The 16,110-nt window shown below is 46.7% G+C and overlaps 1 protein-coding gene across 2 annotated transcripts in view; it reads right to left on the bottom strand.

Moving 5' to 3' along the window:
* B4GALT6 (beta-1,4-galactosyltransferase 6) overlaps positions 1 to 16,110 on the bottom strand; it is a 66,026-nt gene that overhangs the window by 24,436 nt on the left and 25,480 nt on the right. For both annotated transcript variants that reach the window (XM_036823673.1, XM_036823672.1), the window contains one exon: positions 15,546 to 15,659. In XM_036823673.1, coding sequence (XP_036679568.1) covers positions 15,546 to 15,659 — 114 coding nt within the window. The remainder of the gene's footprint in view (positions 1 to 15,545; positions 15,660 to 16,110) is intronic.

Here is a 16,110-nt window from a genome sequence, read left to right on the forward strand (position 1 = left end):
TGACTCAGCTGACAAAACAGAATCTAGCACTGTAATAAGACAAAATTCACACAAATAAATCTGATGCATTTAATGGTATGCATAATTCCTAAAATGATAGTAATTAGGCTAAATAATAAGCCATTCATATAAGGAACTGAAGTTGGTATTCCTTATGCACTTTTAAACCAATTTCTTTGCCTTTTTCCAGCCTTATAGCTTCAACAGCTGTAACCAACATTATTGTCAGCAGTTTTCTCCAGTATCATTTGCAGTTTAATTTTCATCTTGAACACACATGTGCCAGCAAATTAAGAGGCAGGCCTTATACCTTTCTCCTCAATAAACAGGGCCTCTGGTGTCCATCACTTACAATCCCTGATGCCCAAGGCACCCGAAGCTCACCTCCCTCTCCATCGGCCCCCCCAGTCACATTCCTCAGAGACCCTTAGCAGCTTTTCTATGTGCTTATTGCTCTTTGATCTGAAATCTTAATATCTTACTGGCTGAAGGCCAAAGACAACCCAGTGGCATGAGGCTGTCATGCCAGGAGTAATAGCAACATCACTACTGGGGGTGGGTATGAAGGGATGGGGGACAGGCTCCAGGACAGGCAGCGCCACCGCTGGAAACAGCAAGTGTGTGATCAGAAAGAGAGAGAAAGAAAAATAAACACTAATTAGTGGAGGTGGAGGTGGCGGCGGGGTGGTGTGATGAGAAAAACAACTTTTGTTTCTCTGAAAAAACAACCACTTATTTCCGAGTTGCTGCCTGTGCATTTCACAGTGTGATAACCCTGCTCACACCCAGGGTCTGGATATTTAGATAAGAACCTGAGTTTAGGGACTTCCCCGGTGGTGCAGTGGTTAAGAATCCACCTGCCAGTGCGGGGGACGCGGGTTCAAGCCCTGGTCCGGGAAGATCCCACATACCGCGGAGCAACTAAGCCCGTGCGCCACAACTACTGAGCCTGCACTCTGGAGCCCGTGAGCCACAGCTACTGAAGCCCGTGCGCCTAGAGCCCGTGCTCCGCAGCGGGAGAGGCTGCCGCAGTGAGAGGCTCACGCACCTCAGTGGGGAGCAGCTCCAGGCTCGCCACAACTAGAGAAAGCCCGCGCGCAGCAACAAAGACCCAACGCAGCCAAAAATAAATAAATAAATTTATTTTTAAAAAATAAAGAAAGAAAGAACTTGAGTTTAGGATTCCCACCATTTAAGTACCTGCTCTGCTTCTCCCGGGGAACCTTTTAAAATAAACAGAGTTAAGCCCTCAGAAAGTCAGTGACCTGCCCACCCCGGCAACCTTGTAAGTCCTAGGTGCTTGCTGTCCTGCTCTCCATCTCCTGCTGGCTGGTGACGGGGGATAGAGGATGGCACTCCCCCCACTCACTGTGCCCTGGCCCCCCTCTGGGATCCATGAGTAAATCCTGAGACTCTACTTCCTTTGTGTGGGTGTACTGAAACTGCACCTTGCATCAGAATGACCCACTGGGCTCCACTTCCCCAAAGTGGGAGCTCGGATGCCCAGGGAGCTACCTGCCAACCAGTAAGGGTGGCTGGTGCCCCCTCACACAGCAGGTCATAATCCGCATGTTCTTAACTCAGCACACCAGCTCCAGCTGCTCAGTACAGCTGAAGAGGAGGATGGGATCGTGGGCGCAGTCCGTACGCCCATCCGACGCCTTGGAGCTGCGGGTGGCTCTCCTCCCCCTCCAGACCGCTCAGTGTCCCTGGGAGGGTCCACGGCTGGCTGGCAGTCAGTGCCGCTGCGCTGCTGTTGTGTGTCGTGCCGCCCGGCTCTGCTGAGAATCCCCACCCTAAACTGCTGGTGCTGTAAAAGGTCAGACTCCGCTGCAGAGACGAGCCAGCAGGCCCCAGTCGGAAGCAGCCCTGTCTCCCATTATTCTCCAAAGGAGACCCCACTCGGTGTCAGGTGGGGAGGTGATGGGCTACCATCGCATATGCAAGTCTGGGCACTGGGCCAAGGCGAGCTAACCTGGACGGTCAGGCTCTGCCTCTTTCCCCCACGCAGGGACGGGGCTGGGGGGCAGGCTGTGACGTACTGGGAGCCAAGGAGAGCTCCCCAGGGCCCCGGAGCCAGAGGGGCAGGCCGGCTGCTGGCCCCACTGCATCGGGTCAGGACCGGGTGCTGAACCTGGGGAGCCGGCCTAACCCCTGAGGAGGCAGCGCTAGCAGGGCCATCGTGGCAGCCGGGAGGCAAAGCGCTGCAATGCAAGTGCATCACATGCTGCTAAAAGTGGGGCCCCACGCGCTTGGGACCGGCTCCTCCCACGTCCCCACAGGAGGTTAGAAAACTACCAGAAGCCTGTGAGACCCCCACGGCTTGGGCGTTACGGAGCACAGTGGCATATCTACATGGCAAGTCGTGAAGGCTGCGTTCTCGGGGCCTGGAGTTTGCCCAAATACATCTGCTAATGTTGCACCGGTGCAGGCGGAGGTGGACCCTGACCCTCAGCAGTTGACTGGGACCCCCTAGAATGGGAGGTGGCAGCACAGGAGTTGGGGAAGAGGCGACCTCTGTCCCAGGCCTTCCCTGTTACAATCCATCATACCAAAACATCCAACGATGGCCAGTGTGAAATGAGGAACAGAGACACCTAACTATACCATGATAGAAATGCAAGGTTTTTTAGAAAAATTCGTTCAAAAGAAGAGGGAGAAGGGCACTGATTGGCTCTTAGGGGTCTTTGGAACTGGTTCCGAGCTTTGTTTACAGAGAAAGAGACCCCTCCAAGCCTCCGAGCCCACAGAGACAGAAGGAAGAAGCTCAGCCTCCCTCACAAGATGAGCAACAAGCTCTCCACACTGGCAGCTCCAGACATCAGGGTCCCTGATGACTTAATCTCGGGACAGCTGAACGCAAATTAGAAGCCTTTGTTCAGGTGCTGCAGGCTCTTCAGGAGACGGTGGTCCCATCCCAAAGGATGGTGCTGTCGCCTCTCAGGACGTTCCCGCCCCAGCAGCAGAACCCAGCATCCCACATCCTGATCGGTGAGAGTGACAGCCACCAAGGCCCCTGTCCTAGGGACCCTGCAGTTCCCTGAGCTTGTCCCTCCCCTTGGGGACAATCACCTGCTCACTCCTCTAATTATCCACTGGGATGCTCTCATTGACACTGGAGCCCAAATTACGTTGCTTCCCCGAACCCCTCCAAACATAAATGAAGGGCACCCTGTAAATTACAAGGCATAGCGAGTAGGATAGCAGAAGTCACTACTGGAACAACCTTTCTTAGAAATCTTTTAGTGGTGGCCCCTTCACCTTACCTTTTCCTGACATGGGTATGGGTGCCCTGACCACATACATGGAGGAACCGGACCCACACCTGGTCCCAAGGAGTATAATCCCCACCATCTTGGGCCTTGCAGCTCTGCCACCCGGGGGGGAACCCTGACTCCTCTGGCTTCCCTGATCCCGTAGCCTGTGCCCACTGTGGGTCCCAGGCCCTGGTGTCGTCACGCACGTGGTTCTCCACGCGTTTCTCCTTCCCTCCACCTCCCCGCACCCCGGAGCCCTGTCTGCTCACACCAGGGCACTTCAGTCTCCCTGAGAACACCCACAACACTGAACAGACCCTCCCAATTCAGCTCTCTGCCCCCTCATGTCGAAGCCTGCCATATTCACCCCCATTATACTGGGAGTAGGTCTGCTACTACCCTCAACAGGACTGAGGCGCCTCGAGGTGACCCTGCACTGAGCATAAAACAACATTACAGCAAACCCCAACCTGTGAGCCACCCCGGCCGAGCACTCTGGGCTGTTAGACCAAAGCCCAGCCTTAGCGCAGCAGCAGCAGTGTGATTCTTCAGCACAGACAGCGTGGGTAACCGTTTAGCTCTAGATTACTCACTGGCCCAGGAAGGAGGTGTACGTGCTGTAAGGGGCACCACCTGCTGTGTGTACATTAATAGTTCTGGACAAACTCAGACAAATGTACAAAAGATGGCCCGAGATGTGGTACTAGTATTCCACAATCTCACCTAAGTTTTAAATCAAATACCTATCTTAACCTTATCCAAGGGCTTTGATTTATCTTCTTGGCTAGACCCCAGCTAATGAGGGGAGAGTGGTTACAGACGGGATTTCAAATTGTCATTTGTCTAGTGATATTGCTGATGGCATTTCTGCTTTGCTCAAATGTTTCGTGTGCTGGGTGATCAAAACCCTGCCAGGGGCTTTTACTATCTCCACCGTCCAGATGGTGCCTATGATTTTCCCTAAAGATTAATGCTGAGGCATCACGGGATCAACTGTGATGAGAAAAACAACTTTTGTTTTTCTGAGTTGCCGCCTAGGCATTTCACGGTGCGATATCCCTGCTCACATCCAGTGTCTGGACATTTAGATAAGGGCTTGAGTTTAGGATTCCCGCCGTAAGTTCCCACCTTGCTTTTCCAGAGGCACCTTTTAAAACAACCGCTTAGAATTAAGGCCAAGAAAACTTTGTGACCTCTGCCCCAACCACCTTATAAGAAACAGATGCTTGGTACCCTGCTCTCATCTCCGGGGACAGAAGACTGCCCTTCCCGCCAGCTCTCTGCACCCTCCTCCCCAGCTCCCAGGATCCGTAAGTAAGAAAGCTTACGACTCTACTTCCTTGGCGTGGGTGTATTGAAACTGCACCTTCCATCAAAACAACCCTGTGGGTTCCACTTCCCCAAAGCGGGAGCTCAGATGCTGAGGGAACTAGCTACCTGCCAACCACGTGTGGGGGGCTCATGCCCCTTTATTCAAACAGGTCATAATCTGCATATTCTTAATTTAATACACCAGCTCCAGCTAGTCAACACATGCTATTAGAAAGAATACTTATTTCCTGTGCATAGGAAGTGAAGGGAAAGGGGCACATTATAGAGAGTGGCCAGGAAGAGGCACGGAGAAGATGAACTAGTGGTGACACGGTTTCCAAACTACCCTCAGTGGAAAGAACCTCTCGAGGTGAGCCTGTGGTCAGGACCTCAAGTCCTTCCTCCCTACTGCACCCACTAAGGCTACTCTCATCTCCTTTACCTACCAGGTGTCCCCTCCAGGTTTCACTCAAGAAAGTGTTTCACCTTCCTACACTGTTGGTGGGAATGTAAACCACCATTATGGAGGACAGTATGGAGGTTCCTTAAAAAACTAAACATAGAGCTATCATATGATCCAGCAATCCCACTCCTGGGCATGTATCCAGAGAAAAACATAATTTGAAAAGATACTTATGCACCCCAATGTTTACTGCAGTACTATTTACAACAGCCAAGACATGGAAACGATCTTATTGCCCATCGACAGAGGAATGGATAAAGAAGATGTGGTATATATACACAATGGAATACTACTCAGCCATAAAAAAGAATGAAATAATGCCATTTGCAGCAACATGAATGGACCCAGAGATTATCATACTAAGTAAAGTAAGTCAGACAGAGAAAGACAACTATCATATGACATCACTTATATGTGAAATCTAAAAAAAAAAAAAAAAAAAAAAAAGATACAAATGAACTTATTTACAAAACAGAAACAGATTCACAGACTTAGAAAACAAACTTATGGTTACCAAAGGGGAAAGGTGGGGGGAAGGATAAATGAGTTTGGGATTAACATTTACACACTACTATATATAAAATAGAAAATCAACAAGGACCCACTGTATAGCACAGGGAACTCTGCTCAATATTCTGTATTAACATACATGGGAAAAGAATCTGAAAAATAATGGACATATGTATATTTATAAGTGAATCACTTTGCTGTACACCTGAAACTAACACAACATTGTAAATCAACTATACTCCAATATAAAATAAAAATTTTAAAAAGAAAAAAAAAAAAAGGAAGCATTCCAGCGCTCTAAAGCCAGGAGAGGAGGCATCCTGCTTTACTTGCAAAGAAGTAAGCAATCAGCCAGGCCAGCCCCCTTTACTTCACCTGCTGAGATTTCAAGGGCAACTGAAGAGGAAGGACCCAGTGAGCTCCAGGGACAGATCCCCACCTCCACTCTGTGCTGCACCTGAGGTTTTCCAGTGGGGACACACGCTCTCTCTCCCCAGTTAGAAATTAAAAGGTCAGAAAACATTATCTATTGGCTGAAATCTATCTACCCAGCAGTGCAATCATTCAGCACACAAATATAAACAATGTAAACAGTGATTTTCACTCTTTGGAAGGTGGGACCAGGGTTAGAAAGGAGAGAGCAGGAAAATTGGACGCCTAAGAGACCAGAGGCTGCCACTTGGCTAGAAGGAAAGTGGAAGAAGACAGTCAGCGGTGAGCTACCTCTCAGGCTGCGCACCAAAGCCTGGGTGCCAACCCCTTCTGTGTTGTGTGGGAGGGAATAACTTGGTTGTACCACTGGTTACACGGCACATTCACTCTAATGCCAGTTCAGCGTGAATTGGCAAGACGTGCAACAATGCCTCCTGCTTTGGGAAGCGGGACCTGAGTGGCCTGGGATCCGTTTGGAACAGCACAGGCCCAAATCAAAAGTTTACGGTTGTGTAGGTTACAACATGTCACATGACATGGTTTAGGATATTATTTTTTTCTATTAAAGTATAATTCTTAAAATAGCAAATATTCAATACATATGAATTACCTGCATTTAAATTTTACTTGAAATGTAAGAAAAAAATGTAAGGCATATCACCTCTAGCCAAAGAGCTGTTTTCTCCATAAATCAACAAGTTTCAATGACTACTTCACTCAGTTTGGGGCCTACCTGTATTTTTTGGTATCTAAAGCCTAATTCTGGATACTCCGGCTCTTGTCAGTGCTTTACCCTCAGGGTTCCCAGCGTGCACAGCCCAAAGACCTGATGACGTTGTCAGAGAAACCCCTGAATTTCCTCTAGAAATATCCCTTCAGGTGAATTCTTTTCCAAAGTCAGAAAACGACTTTTACGATAAGGTGGCACCTCCCTTCCCCCACCCTCTGGGCGGCTGACCGAGGGCAGCTCAGAGGCTGAAAGGTTCCATGAGTCATCTTGCCCCCGGTCACACAGAGCCGCCTTTGAAGCCGCCACTAGAAACTGCCCACGTCCAGTGCTTTCCTTTGGCTTCTCAACGTCTGGAACTGTATAACGTCTACCTACACAAACAACTTCTCACTCAATTATTCTTGAAGTGACCCAAATCCTAGTATTCTAAACAGAGTGGTTTTTTAGTCACACATCTCCAATGCCAAGGGCAATGCCTGGACACAGGATGGGTGAATGAATAAATGGGTGGATGGATGAACGAATGGATGCATGAATAGATGAGTAGGAATGGCAGAGCTGGCCATGTCGAATCCCGTCTCACCTCTCTCTCTGCTTCCTTCCTCCCTGCATTTCCAATCCTTGGCTCCATCAGGTGCTAAAATATGCCTTTAAGACATTCGTACAAAAGAAGTCCCACGTGTAGATGACCCAGCCTCCTGGACAGTCCAAGTTCTCATCGCCTAATCTTGGCCACAACACACAGTTCTAACACCCAGTTTCCTCCCTGGCTCACTGTTTTCTCCTGCTTTACTCCGAATGACTATCTGTAACCTCTAGTTAACAGTCTTTGCTATCTGCTCCCAGCTTTGCCTTGTACTCCCTCCAATGAGCCTCTGGTCCACACCTGTAGGCCTCATACCCTTTATTATACTTTTCCAAATTGTTCTCTAGTCCCTGATTATTGAAAAAATGACAATCTCCTTTAATGTCACAACCCACCACCACTCTTACTATATTTCCTCAGTTCTGAGACACGTGTCATTCATGTTTTAGCATTCTGACCTAGGGACATACCCTACAGTGTGTGCATTTAACGTACTGCTTCTTTCTTGTTTCCAAGAAGCCATTATGAAATTAATGATGTGGTTTGTCAAGAAAATATGGTATATCACATACCCCTCTGGCCTTTTCAAATGTGTTCTCTCGAACCATTCAGTTGCCAAGAAGTTTCCATATACTGTATCTCAGTGTCTTTTCTAGAATACCACCTCCACTCCTCATCTTAAGTGAAACACTATTCGTCCTTTCAAACTGTGCTCAGTGCTTACTTTCTGAGGTCCACAATCTTGAGGGTGAAGCATATAAGAAGGTACTCTGCAGACTTATACCTACACCTCACAAAAAATAATTACTCCCTTCTTTCATAAATTTACCTCCTTTGAAGTGTACGACTTTCAGCCGAACCACATTCACCGAGAGGTGCCCTCCTCTCCCTGGACATCCTGCATGTAACACCCAGCTCCATATTCACACCCTTAGCACCACCGTCACCTAGAATGAGTGGCAGTGTCAGAGCTGAAGGCCAGTCAGTTCTGGCTTCAGCTTCTCTCTGCTGTCTCCACATTTTTCCTGTCTCTATGGTCTCCGAATAAAGCAGCTGATTAATTTTGGTGGAGTGGCTAAGAATCACCGGGCCTGCCTGTTGAGAATGGAAGTCCCGGGCCCATTCTCAGAGCCCCTGTGTCAGTTCACATGCGTGGGTCATGTTTGTGGGCACCCAGCTTTACATGAACACATTTCAGGGGCTTGAACTGCCCGCCACTGAGTCCTGCCTCCCAGAGGAAGAAGCTACTTCTTCACTCTCCCAACCTCTCCAGCAAAGAGAAACAGTCAAGTGACAAGATGCACCCGAAGGTGACTCTGAAACAGAAGTGAACATGAGGACGTGGGCACTCTGCAAAACTGCCTTTCAGTAAAAGTGCTGGCAGAAGCTTCTGGCATTAAGGAGTGGCACCTCTGGGCATGGCTGGTCGGAGTTGTGATCTCTGCCAAGTGGCAACAGGAGATGCTGTCCAGAGTGGTCTGGGCCTTGCTCTGGTGGCTCAGCCTCTGAACCAACCTCTGTGACCACCCAGGTTTTTTTAACCAGCATCCCCGTGGCTTCTGGTGTAGATCATCTCTGGACCACACTTAGAGAAACCCAGCTCCACGAGTTTCACCCAATCACAGCAACTGACTGAATGTTTGTTCCCCCCACCCCCTAAATTCATATTTTGAAATCTTAACCCCAAATGTGATGGTTTTAGGAGGTGGGGCCTTTGGGGAGTGATTACATCATGAGGACGAAGCCCTCATGAATGGGATTAGTGCCCTTGAGACCCCAGAGAGATCCCTCACCCCTTCCACCATGTGAGGATACAGCAAGAAGACAGCCATCTATGAAGCAGGAATCAGGCCCTCACCAAATACCAAATCTGCTGGCACAATCTGAGATGTCCATCCACCAGAACTGTAAGAAATAAATATTTGCTGCTTAAGCCATCCAGTCTATGGTATTTTTGCTATAGCAGCCCGAACAGACTAAGACACACCCATATACTCACACACACTGTTATTTTCCCTCCCTTCCTGACCTGCCACACCTGATCAACAATTTTCCATGCTCAAATTCTTCACCCAAGAAATACCACTGAAGAAAATCACATAAGCACATAATCCCACCACTGAGGTGACAGTACCTAATTTACTGCCTTAAACATAGTAAGCTTTCAGCAGAAACAAGCGTTATATTCTTTGTACATTTTGACCCCCACGGGGTAGGGAGAGGGCTCTCTTGGCTAACTGGTTAGCGAGCACCTTTTCATGTATGATTGCTTGACTCCACTTTGCATGCCCTACAACGTTTAAAATATCTACTCCTCCTTTACAAGCTGCTCCATCCTTCTTGGCCGCCCCCTCACACGTCTGTGGCCTCTCCTACTTTATTAGGAACACAGAAGCAACAGGCCTGAACCCCCTTAACCTCCCCCACCCCCTCATCTCCAAATGAACGTCCCTCCTGCCTCAGGGCAGGATGTGTCCCTACTACTTTCCAAGGCCAGTTCTTCGACCTGAGCACATTCTGTATCCTGTCACTTCCTCCAGGATCCAGGCTCCCTGGATGCTTCCATTCTCCTCCCTTCACTCCCCATCCGTCCAGAGTCTTCCCCTCCACGCCCGCAGCGCTTAAAGTTCACTGAAGTCCATCTCTTCCTAAAACGTTCTCCCCTTAACCCCACCTCCTCCACAGATTCCTTCCCCCCAGTCTCCTTCCCTTTCCCACCAAACTTCTTTGTTTTATTCAGTTATTATTATTATTTGGCCACGCCACGCAGCTTGCAGGGATCTTAGTTCCCCGACCAGGGATGGAACCTGGGCCCCCTGCAGTGGAAGGCGGAGTCCTAACCACTGGACAACCAGGGAAGTCCCAAACGTCCTTGTTTTAAACCAACTAGTTTTTACAGACTTCTGAGTCACTTCTCAGGACAGTATACCTTGCTTCTCACGCTGCCGCCCCACTGGAATTGTGCCGACTGTGGTTCCGTGAGTGTTCTTCGTGCCCAATTCAATGGCCTTTCACAGTCCCTCATTCTACCGGCTCTGAGGTACGTGACAAGGTGGAGGTCTCTCCTTGCTGTCCTCTGGAACACCGTCCCGACTCCCCTATGTCCCTGGCTGCCTTCCCTTCTTTGCTGACCACCCCTCGCCCCTCGGACACGGATGTTCTCCAGGGGTCCACTCGTAGGACCTCACCTCCTCTCATCTCCAGCCCAGAACCCTCTGAAGAAATTCGGATGCCAAAAGAACTCTCCTGAGCTTTAAACAGAACAGGTCCAACACTGAACTCATTCACTTCCCCGTTCTCCAAATGTGAGGTTTACCCCGCATTACATGTTTCAGTTAACGGCCACCGAGCCAGAAACCTGGAAAGCAACCCTGATCCCTCAGCTGGTCACCACGTCTCTCCTCTTCGGCGCCACAGCCCCGGCACGTGCCCGTTGTTCCTCTGGGGCCCGTGCAGGAAGCTCCTCACGGCCCCTCCAGATCCCGGCACTTCCCCATGCTCATCCATTCTCAACTTCTCATCAGGATCGTCTTTCCAAACTACCGTCCTCGTCACACCATGTATCTACCTAAAGCAGATGAAGGTTACATTCCCTAAAGCAGTGTTTTCTGGGGCTTCCCTGGTGGCGCAGCGGTAAAGAATCCGCCTACCAATGCAGGGGACACGGGTTCGAGCCCTGGTCCGGGAAGATCCCACATGCCACGGAGCAACTAAGTCCGTGCACCACAACTACTGAGCCTGCGCTCTAGAGCCCGCGAGCCACAACTACTGAGCCCATGTGCCACAACTACTGAAGCTTGCGTGCCTAGAGCCCGTGCTCCACAACAAAAGAAGCCCCCACAATGAGAAGCACGAGCACTGCAACGAAGAGTAGCCCCCGCTCGCCGCAACTAGAGAAAGCCCGTACGCAGCAACGAAGACCCAACGCAGCCCAAAATAAATTATTTTTTTTAAAAAAGCAGTGTTTTCTGTTTTTGTTTTTACCCTTTTTTGTCCCTAGACCCTTGGAAAACCATGTGCCCTTATCTTAGAGAGATACACACCGGGCTGTAAATCAACCCTCTGCACACACTCTCAGGGGCTCCGTCCCCTCTGATGCCCACCTCACAGCTGCCGACAGATTCATGGAACCCAGGCAGCCCTCGGACTGGTGAGTCCTTTACACAGGGCCCTTCACCTCCCTATGCAGCACACATCCCACTACACACCCACCCCGGTCACAGCAGACCACTCCCCATTCTCAGAACACAGGGCCTCCTGTGCTAGGACACTGCCCCCTCAGCTACCTGCTGAACCATCCTGCAAGACCCACTTCCAATGTCCCCTCTCTCTGAAGTCTCTCTTTCCTTCCAGAAGGAACTGCTGTCTCCCTTTCGTCACATAACAACCCTTCCTCCGAATGTGTCACCCGCTCCAGCCGGCAGGCACGTACTCAGCTGTGTTTCTCCCCACCTGCCCCTGCGAACAACACAGGGGCAGCAGAAGGCGGGTCACGACTGCTCCGTTACTCTACAATGGCCCCCATCACTCTTTTCTACAATGAATGTGGGCATGATGGTTTGTTACATTAAGCATTACCTGAGCTTCTCTGAAGTTTATAAATTCATCTCAAAAAGTCCTTGTAGCTTTTGTTATGCTCCTAAGGCTAGCAACTATAGAAACTATCAGGGTTAAACCGCAAAGGCAACTACTCCAAAAATGCTAAGGACAAAATATATAAAAGTTATTACAAGTGCACTCTATTTGAATAGGAATTAAAAGATAGGAAATCTACGGGTAAGTCCATCTTCATTTTAATGCAAAGTGCACAACTGACATTTTCCATCTCTAACCTCATCCAGAAAATCAAAACATCCATGCTAAGCACTTATTATTTTTCAGCTCTAGATAAAGTGAACTGTTAGCACGGAGAGTGTCACATAAATATAATAAGACTGAAAGTGGATTTGCCCTCCAGAGAATCTATAAATACTAACAGTAACAAAGAAGTATTCACTCATATTGTACAAATAACATTTAAAATAGATTTTATACTGTAATTGATTGAATGTGAAATAATGCTGAAATCCATGAAATCAACTTTATGTGAATTCCAACTGGAGAAGTTCAAACTTCATCTTTATGGTAATCCAGTGCCAGCAAAAATCAAAAAGAAGTTACAGCTAGATAATCAAACAACAATTTTAAGCCTTAACTTCACTTCTGGTGATTATAGGAATTCAGTATCATACATACTTGAATGGTTTTCATCTAAGTAGATCATCTTCTTACACAGACTCTCCTTGACTATTATTTGGGGAGGTATGGTATTCAATTATTTTGTGTGACAGGACAATAAGATTTTTATACTTAGGTATTTTACTATGCTGTTCTCTTTCATCAATGGGAAATAATTCTGTTAATTAAAAACAAATTAAGGATGCGTAGCTAAGTAAAAAATGCCTTAACTCCACACATTTCTCCTGGGTTTCTCACTCCCTTGATCATTGTAAAATCTGGCTCCATCATTCAAAGAAGTGAGGAAAAGGAAAGGGAACAGCAAATTAACGTCTACCAAGCTTCCAGCGCTGTGCTTCTCTTTATCCTCGCAACACTGTGACGCTGGCATGTAATCCCAGATTTTACAGATAGGCAAACTGAGGCTCTACTCTGCAGTGGTCACAGGACTAGTGGGGGGGGGGCTCTCCAGGATGGCTCGTGCCAGGCCCCTTCCTAAGGAGTTATCTGTATGTGGGCATATTTTCCACTAAACAATCTCATCAGGTTGGCCACAGCTAATTGGACAAGGGATTGGTGCTGGGCCCAAAGCCGGCAGAGCTGTGACGAGGCCTTCTGTGAAAAGGTAGCTGGCCAAACGGGTGTGATCCTCTCTTGCAGAAGAATGCAAGACTGATGGAAGCAGAGAGAAGAAGCAGGAGAACCAAGACATTCAGCGAAAGGCAGTGCGGAGCAGCCGTGACACAATCTCTCAAGCATGTGACGGGAGCATTTACGAGTTACGGGGCTGGGGGAGAGGAGGGCAAGCAGGAAGGCCCGGCAGGCAAGATGCTCTGAAACAGACTTTAATTAGTACCCACAAAGCACTAATTAAGAAAATGGCAACTAAACCAAGAACAGAAAGATTTCCTAAAACTATAAATCCTTGAATATGCAAATTATGAAAATGAAACTACTGCAATCAATATTTCAACAGAACATTACACCCAATGGTTTCAGTACTACACAGACAAAAACATTCATTTTTAGAAAGCCAAGGCTGCAATGACAAAGTAACGACAAATACATAGCCACAAAAACCATAGCTTCATTCTCTATTATGGGACAGCAAGGAGATAACAATATTAGAATCAGCTGAGGATTTTTTTTTTTTTTAAATACTCAGGCCCTGCATCCAATTAATAAAATCAGAAACTTAGCGGTTGGGTCCAAGAATGATGAAAGCTATGGTGCAGCCAGGATCAATTCTAGATCAGTGGGTCTGTGGCCCAGGGATCACCAACATTGGCATGACCTGGGAACTTGTCAGAGATGAAAATTCTCAGACCCCACTCCACATCTACTGACTCTGAAACTCTGAAGGTGGGTCCAGCAATGTGTGCTTTATAAGGCTGTCCAGTGATTCCGATGTACCCTAAAGCGTGAGAACCATGGCCTTAGGTGATAATAAAAGGTGAATTGTACTTTTTATTACAGATATATCTATCAACAACATACTGAAAAAATCCTACAAACATGACAGGCAAAGACGAACTTCCTCAATAGAGAAAAGTTACATAGACATAAAAAACACACCTTAGACACTGAGGACATTAAGACACGTGGATAAATAAAGCAATTCAAAATAACGTATATTTGAATTTTAATTACATAAAAATCAAGATACTAACTTATATGTACAAAGTATGCTTAAAATCAGAGGAGGGAGACACAAACAATAAAAAACTGCAAAATAACAGCCGTGTGGCTTCTGAGTGATTATAGAGGTTTTTTTAAACGATAATGTATTATCTTCATAATTTTGAAAAAAATATGTTTAAAATACAGTATCTTGATCCCTTCCTCATATTATACACAAAAATTCAAAACAAAATTGTAAAATTATTGGAAGGAAATAAAATAGTATTCGTATGGCTTTTGGGTAATAAGGAAAGCTTTCTTAAGACCAAAACAAGCAAAAACCTTAAATAATGTGATTGATACATTTAGAAACATAATTTTAAACGTCTATAAAATAAAAGACTCCATAAACAAAATGAAAAGACTAGCCAATTGCAACACATATTGCAGACAATAGGTCACTGCTGGAATATATATAAAGAACTCCCACTGATCAATACAAAAATCTAATTAACCAGTAAGGAACCGATAAAACGGTAACTGAGTCACAGGAGAGAAAACTCAAAACTACTCACAAACACAGGAAAAGTCACTCAAACCCACCAGTAATGAAGAAAGTAAGAACTGAAACAAGATACTTTTTTTGATTTGTCATAAGAGCAAAAAGTGTTTTATCTATAAGAATAGCAAAATTTTTAAAGTCCATCAATATCAAAGTGGTGCATTCATGCTTTGCCCCTGGGGATATAAACTGGTACCGCTGCTGTGGAGTGCAATCACGCCAGCCTACCTAGCAATTCCACTTTTAGGCATGAACCCTCAAGCACACGTGCACAGGGAAATCTGTATGATGTTGTTCCTTACAGCACTGCTTTGTGGTAACAAAAGAGTGGAAACAACCTAAATTTCCATCAGCAGAGAAAAAGGTAAATGAAATGTGGTACATTTGTTCAATTATTCAAAGATACACTATAGAACAGTTAAGGGAAATAAACTGATCTCTATGTACCAGCATGGACAGTTCTCAGAAAATAATTAAGAAAGCAAGTTACAGAATGAAATGTAATTTTAAAATCATTTATATAATTTCTTAAAACCTTTGAAACGTTCTAATTTCCTATCTATGTAAAAGATAATGTTAAAATCATTTTAAGGATAATTTTAAGAATACACATCAAACTCACAATAGAGGTGAGGTTACTTCCTGGTAAGGCATAAGCTTTCTCTTTAGCTTTTCAATCCTCCTCCCCCTCCCAAAAAACTGCTTTGCACCCCGCTCAAAAACAAGTCAAATAACATGTTACGTGATATGAATATGAGCACCCCCAATAATGGCCTGAGGGTGATGTGCTCAAACTATGCGATTTTATTTTATTATAATACAAGCAAATAGTTAAGTCAAAAGTAGATGAAACTTACGCATGTAAGGCAGCTTTTCTGGGCAGGGGAGGTATGGCGAATATGTGAAGTTTCCTGGAAGATACGTTGTTGCTTGAACAAGATAATCACTTGAATTATTGCCTTCAGGATAATCTTAGAGAGAGAGAGAAAAGTTACAACCAAAAAATTGCCTTTTGCTTTGCTCCTGGTATGAAATGTGTCACCGTCAGTGTGTAAAGACTACAATCTGCAATCTGCAGCAGTACTTAAAAGCAATTATCTATAAAGAACTAGAGAAAAGCAAAATACAGCTGCCGTGACTACTCTCCCATTCACCCTTCACCGCTGCCAGACAGGACCTCTCAGCATGATTTCCCCAGGGGGAACCTGGGACAAGTTTGGGGAGCGGCAAGGCCTGATCTGTGCGTACACACAGAGCAGGCCCATTTGCGACTGTAAGAGAACAGGTGCTCCCACCCTTCCCCCAGCTGAGCCACTTCGAAAGAGGTAGTGAAAGTACACCAGGGAATCCTCGCCAGTATCAAGCAGCCCAAGGTGTTCTGGACAGCCACAGAGCCACAGCACACTGCTTCCACATCCACAG

The sequence above is a fragment of the Balaenoptera musculus genome, chromosome 14, assembly GCF_009873245.2.
Source record: "Balaenoptera musculus isolate JJ_BM4_2016_0621 chromosome 14, mBalMus1.pri.v3, whole genome shotgun sequence".
In the NCBI taxonomy this organism is placed as follows: Eukaryota; Metazoa; Chordata; class Mammalia; order Artiodactyla; family Balaenopteridae; genus Balaenoptera; species Balaenoptera musculus.